This window comes from Triticum dicoccoides, chromosome 5A, assembly GCF_002162155.2.
Source record: "Triticum dicoccoides isolate Atlit2015 ecotype Zavitan chromosome 5A, WEW_v2.0, whole genome shotgun sequence".
NCBI classification, from domain to species: domain Eukaryota; kingdom Viridiplantae; phylum Streptophyta; class Magnoliopsida; order Poales; family Poaceae; genus Triticum; species Triticum dicoccoides.
This window is the reverse complement of record NC_041388.1, coordinates 539340879-539347756: the sequence shown is the minus strand read 5'-3', so window position 1 is coordinate 539347756 and position 6878 is coordinate 539340879. Positions and strand designations below refer to the sequence as shown.

Genomic DNA, 6878 nt, shown 5'->3' with positions numbered 1-6878 from the left:
ATGCCGTGATGGCCATCGCCAATGGACAAGAGACAAAAAAAATGAGCATCCCAAATATTGGCTTCAAGAATGCTTTAAAAGTACTAAAATGTGATAGTACTAAAACGATGTGATATCATTACACTGTGGAAAAAAACAGAGGTGGATGCCACATTATTGGTAAACAAAGTGTATCCATGGGCACAGAGTACCCCAGTATTAGGCTTAAAAAACCAGTATTTAATTTTTTGTGTTAAACTGAAATCTCATAGGAGGACAATTAATTAATTAGCATGGTCCTCGTATAAATGTATAATTCATATTATTCCTTGTGATACATCATTGTCCAACAATAATAGTGCCTAATACATTTGACTTGCAACCTTGGTATGGTACAATTTATCATTTTAGGTACTTTGTCGAGACTCATGATACACACATATCGAATATGTAGGAGTACAATGCTGGCATTATACAATTTTCATACAGGCACTAAGTAATTCACCATTGCTTACTCTTTCTTGATGGATTCTGAAAGCCTTGAAGCCGCATCCTTAATGAGCCCGAAGGACACGACAAAGTCATCCAAAAGTTGACTATAATCTGGAAATATTTCCTCATCAACCGATAAAACTATCTTAATAGTGTTATTATAACTCTGGTAGTGCATAATCAAAGCCTGCAAAAGAAACCTTTGTGATTAATTACAAATCAGGGTGGCCGAATGATTGAATTTTATAAGTTTACTTCCATTTCTCTTTTCTTTCCATGGTGAAATTTTACTTGTATTGTTCCAAGATGTTAACCTAGCTTGGTTGGGAGTGTGTATTAATGTATGCCCACACAAAACCAAGTTATCTCCATAGTCGCGTATCTATTTAATGACAAAACTATCCACATAGTTATATTTAGAATTGCATCTAACCATATGTGGTGTCTTGGCTTCTAGTTCACTGTCAAAAGAAGAGGAGGAGGGGGGAATGCAGCAATGCAAATACTCCTAACTATCTCATTGTTCTATAAACTCCATTGGAGAGCGTTTTCATAGTACACCTCACCTAGTTTTGAGTACTCTTTAACGAATTTGGTCCGTCTAGTTATATACGTTTAATTTCTCCTTGGTGCATCTATAACTTTGAATATAACTATATGACCATGTGGTAAAGCATGTATAATGTTGTAGTTCTGTATTCTCTTTTTTTTTTCAATAAACGAAAGTAGATCAAATGGGTGGTTTTGATAATTTAGATAGAGTGGCTTTCTGTTCCAAAGCAAAGCATTACGACCAATGTCCTTGCATTGTGGATTGTTTTGTAGATGAGTTGAGTTTGATAAAATTTTGGTTTAGTTTGATAAAATTTTGGTTTAAGATTGAAGATTTTTTGACATAAGATCGTGGGTGACTTACTTGCGGAACTCCATAAACGCTAGGCGCAATGAAGACAACTGGATGCCCACACAACTCTATTTTTTCAGTTGGTCCAACCAGGTTTGAGAATGAAATAGTTGTATTGGCGAACATACGGCGGAAGATAAAAGCGCCTGCCTGCTAGGATTGTCAAGTCAAACAGTCACAAACTTGGATAATAACTAAAAAAACAATATTCGTTTATTAAACAAGGAGTTTCTTAATTTGTGTAATTCGGCTTTACGAAAAACATATAAGCTGGGTAGAAAATATACCTTCAGACCAAACATTTTGACAAAAACTTCACTTGTCTTACATGTGAAGATAGCTTCAAGTGAGCTCTTTTTCCTGTCCACGGTCATCTTAGCCTTGCGAACATATGCAAGTGGATTATCGTGCATCGCTAAATGAAATGGAAGGAGGATGTAGCCTAGTTGATTTCCCCATGCCACATCATTGCTCCTACCGGATTCTATCATATTAGCATATGTCTGTACATAGTTGTAAGAAAACATTAGACTAAAATAATGATATGCTTTGTAATGAGACGATCTCTTGCATTCCGAAATAATTTACATTTCAACACACATGCAGTCAAACTACTAGTATGATACACTGGAATTAATTAGATTCTTCAGGTGTGCATATATGATATCAATAGTTTTACAAGAGTTGTTTCATAATACAATGATTCATACTATTCTTTTACTAACATTCATATGAAAAGTAATGGGCCAAAACTTGCGTGTTGAAAATCGTTTTGACAACTGAAATGTCATATATTTACATAAGTAAGGTGTAGCATTCGGAGCGCAGAAACATAAATGAATATCAATACTGACATTTTTCTTTTTGGAAATTTACATGTTTTGATGAAAGAAAAACTTTTCTTCTAAGGGAAATGAAAAACTTACTTGTAGGCTAGCGGTTGGCCTTGTATTGACAAGGAGGACAGACCGCAACCATGTTCTGTAAGTGTCGGTGCCACCTAACACAAGTTGATCAGTTACATGAATTAATGTGTATAGCAAGTACAGCACGTTGGCTTGTGGGAGAAACTGTATACCCTCGTTGTCCGGCTTACATTACTTACCAGACTTGCGAAAGTAATAGCGTGACAGAGCAGCGGAAGTTGCCCCAACCAGCACATCATTGACAGTCTTCAGGAAAAAAACACAGACAAAATTAATTATTCGCAAAAAAGGACAAAATTAGTTAATACTCCCTCTATAAACTTTCGCAAGCTGTGTGACATATCACCTAATATTACAGCACACAAATAGCTAGACGCACACAGAAGCATAATTATAATGCTAAGGCCACACATGTCAAGAGATAAAATTGATGATATCAGATTAAAGATGATTTTGAGATTAAAAAACATTATATAGTTTATAGTGTATGTCTGCAGAATGTTTTAACTGGTAACCTCATATCAAGGTTTGGATAAGAAAACGGAACACTTTTAGGCTAGTCGTAGTGGTGATTAACTTAGACTAGTGTCATAACACTAGTCTATGTTACTACCTTCATAGTGCAAAATGTCATAGAAATAGTATCATATATGGTTGCATTTATTAACTACCTTCATACATGCCAAGAGTATATTGTTGTGAACTAATTATACAACTGTTTTTATCTGGCTCGGAGAAAATGCCGTACGTACACAGTCATAGTGTAGATGAGGATTTTAGAAGAGTTATGTGATCATCGGTCCATCGAACGGGCAGCTACTCCCTCCGTTTCTAAATATAAGGCTTTTTAGAGAGTTTAATATGAACTATATACGAAGCAAAATAAGTGAAACTACACTCTAAAATACGTCTATATATATTCAAATGTAATTCATATTGAAATCTCTAAAAGAGGTCTTACATTACATACGGAGCAAAATAAGTGAACATACACTCTAAAATACGTCTATATATATTCATATGTAATTCATATTGAAATATCTAAAAGGTCTTATATTTAAAAACGGATGGAGTGCATAGCTAGGACATATATATACTTACGCAACTCATGGCATTCTTGACGAACTTGACGTCGTCCAAGCTAAGGCTCCGGTGCACAAAGCGCCTACGGGGGTTCAACGCGACGTCGCCGTCCGCACGTCTGAAGGGTGTGCACGGGTCCCTCAGGAACACAATCGTCGCAGCGAAGAAGCTCACGTCCACCATGGTGTTCCATGCGAGCACGAGATACGGCCATATCCACGTGATGAACGCCGCTAGGGCGCCAGCGGATGACGGCTCTCGGCGCCGCGGCGCGTAGATGGCGCCTGTGCGCGCTGGCTGCTCTGGCATGGCCGGCAAGCGTGTCGGATCGGCGGCGCTGCGCGAGGACGCCAGGAGGAGTGTGATGAGCGACATGCCGTCGCCGAGGGAGTGGTGCACGCGGAGCACCACGGTGGAGGCCGCCTCGGAGGTCGGGAAGTCGAGGAAGTGAAACTCCCATAGAGGGCGGGAGCGGTCCATGGGGAGCGTGTACACCGAGGCCACGTAGTCCTCCACGGCCCGGTCCGGGTCGGCCGCCACGGCGGCGGTGTCAATCGTCGGGACGATCATGTGGTCCTCCACGTTCACCGCCGTGCGCGCCCACCGCGGGTTGTTGCCGTTCCCATCTGTCACCTAACATTTGAGATTTGACACACGCATGCACTCACGCGTTTAATTACACCTAGCTAGTGACAAAATCGTGAAGTATGCTTTTACTGGTAAGAGTATTCATGTATACATACTTGGATGCTGCGGAAGCGTGGGAAACGGGCAAGTTCCGCCGCAGCGCCGGCGCTGAAGACCGGTAGGTTTACGGGGGAACCAAGGCCGATGGTGACGACGATGTATATACCTTCCATGAGTCTTGCAGTAGGAGTGACAGGCTCCTCCTCCTCCTCCGTAGCCGCCGAGGAATCGTCCGTCGTCGTCCATTCGGCCGGTGCCGATCTCGGCGTGCGTATCGGGAGCAATCGGCTCGTTGGCACGGAGACTATCGAGGGGCTAACACTGCTAGCGTCCATAGCTACTTTAGTTTCAAGAGACGATCGCTGCATGTACTACGGAGTGATCTGCTCGATCTGTAGGTAGTAGGTGTAGGTATATATAGGATGAGGAGTATGTGTTTCTCTTTCCGTGACCTTCCTGGCTAGCTTGTACACACACACACGGAAGATTGGTAATAGACCTCGCAAGAAAAACAAATTGGTACGAGTACGTATACTTTCTCCATTAAAGTTGTGTTAAAATTGAGACACTTATATTAGGACCGAAAAAAATATAACCCCCTCCGTTCCATAATATAAGAGCGGTTTTGACATAGTGAGAGTAACTTAGCTAGTAACATAACACATCCCAAAACAAGTTTGCTTATGTGGCACCTAGTTCATGAGGAGATTAGCTAATAAATGTAATTATATATGATACTACTTTTATGACACTTTGCACTATGAAGATAGTAATATAGACTAGTGTCATATGCATGACACTAATCTAAGTTACTCTCCACTATGACCAGCCTTACTAGTGTAATGTCAAAACCGCTCTTATATTATGGCACGGACGGGGTATTAATTAATGAAAGGCACACTGGTCCTTGAGGAAATAAAGATGGCGGCAGTTTGAAAGCGTAGTCCAATCTCCCCAAAAAAGAAAGAAAACGTAGTCTAGTGCGAGACCTTAAAAGCAGCATATAATAAGAATTTCAAAGGAGTCCGGAAGAAAAGAAGTACTCCCTCCGTCACGGTTTAGAAGGCGTACATGAGAAATCTCTGGGACCAAGGCGTTCCATGATTGGCTCTAGTTTTCTTTGCATGCGATTGAAAAATAGCAGCGTAGTTAATAGCACATCGCTTAATTTCTTGAAAAATCAATGCGTAGCAACCCCATGCCCACTAAACATGTAGCTTTCCACCCACAGGCCATCGTTCCCACTGGCTTTTACACACACGTTCACACCATGCATGCAAAACTAGCTTTTACACACACACACGTTCACACTATGCATGCAAAACTAGTTTTTACACACACACACACGTTCACACCATGCATGCATAAATTACACCCGGACGTGAGCAGCAGTCATGCATGGAGTTCTAGTAGAAGTAATTGCATTGCGCCTTAAATCTTGTCTATTTTAAAAACGCACGTAAATCTAACTGTGCTTTCTAAACCGTGACGGAGGGAGTACTATGTACATTTTAATGCTCCGGTGTGGTAGTCTTTCTTGGTCAAGTAACACTATCAGAACAGCTGAGACCGTTGGTAGTTGCCGGTCTGATCATATTCAACAGTAAACATCGGGCTCCTTGGCTACCATTGATGAGCTTCTCCCTCTATTTCATTTCATAAAAAGGACCACATTTGAATGCCGTCACGGTAATTCACATTCAAATGTGGACCTTTAAGCCAAAAATTCTGAAGAACCTGCACGTGGAGATTGCCCTAGAAAGTATTGCATAACTGGGTTTTCATTCATATATCCCCGCAAAAAAGGGGGTTTTCATTCATATAATGGAACGGGGGAGCAATGGCAGAGCCAACATCCAAAAAAATGTGTGTACAGAGTCCACTAAAATTCCTAGCTTTACTCAAATTTCCTCATTTATTTGATGTATATTGGTCTATATATGTGAATTATGCATGATATAGACCAATATACATCAGCCAAGCTCATATTGAGATAGTTTACGTTTTGGATCTAGTTAAACGTAAAGGCCGCACAGATGTATTTTTGCTCAAATTCTGGTAAGAACTGGTTGTTCCATTGCTTCATGATGTTGCATTTTGTTTTATAAACTTGTCATAGTAACATAAACAGTGTTTTGTTTGGAAAACACAAGGTCCTGAAATTTGAGAAATTTACAGATATGGAGACTTCAATCTAGTAGGTGAGATTGGAGTGTCTCAAGCTGATCTCTATTACAGAACAGCTTGCTCATTTCCATTTTAACTAAGACTATTATCTGATGCTCCCTTCTTCCCGAATTACTTGCAGAAATGGATAGAAATTGATATATCTAGAACTAAAAATACATCTAGATACATCCATTTCTGCGGCAAGTAACTTGGGATGGAGGGAGTATAATTGTAAGCATGTTAAATTCTTCTGGGATATGTTTTTTTCAGATTCCTCTGAACAAGAAAAACAAAAAAGAGACTTACTGCTGAAGAACTCATCATTTCACTAACTGCTTCATAGTTTGGTAAGCGGGCCAGTCAATTACAATATCAGTTATTGCTGAACCTGCATCAGAGGATCAACAAATATACCTAGGTGGAACAAAATATTTTACTATGAAAAGTTAGTTTACATAAATTTACAAGGTCCCACCGGATACAGCACACAACTTGAACTAAACGAGAACTGACAGCTTTGATACTGTACCTTAGTTGTACCCTACATAGAAATAGCATCATTTTGCTCTGTTTCTAATCTACTTGATATCAGAAAGACCTTATTGCCTGACCTTTGATAAATGTAAATAACATTTCAA

At 40.0% G+C, this 6878-nt stretch overlaps 1 protein-coding gene across 2 annotated transcripts; it reads right to left on the bottom strand.

Moving 5' to 3' along the window:
- Positions 1-263: 263 nt before the first annotated feature.
- LOC119302614 (O-acyltransferase WSD1-like) lies at positions 264-4475 on the bottom strand. 2 transcript variants are annotated; one of them, XM_037579652.1, is made up of 7 exons: positions 4128-4475; positions 3403-4017; positions 2481-2547; positions 2302-2375; positions 1663-1878; positions 1388-1528; positions 264-658 (listed from the first exon to the last, which is right to left on the bottom strand). In XM_037579652.1, the coding sequence occupies exons 1-7, from the start codon at positions 4437-4439 to the stop codon at positions 491-493; spliced, it is 1593 nt and encodes a 530-aa protein (XP_037435549.1). In that variant the 5' UTR covers positions 4440-4475; the 3' UTR covers positions 264-490. The 2 variants fall into 2 exon arrangements, with proteins under 2 accessions (XP_037435549.1, XP_037435550.1); XM_037579653.1 differs by having other exon boundaries at positions 1388-1525; positions 4128-4473.
- Positions 4476-6878: the final 2403 nt, after the last annotated feature.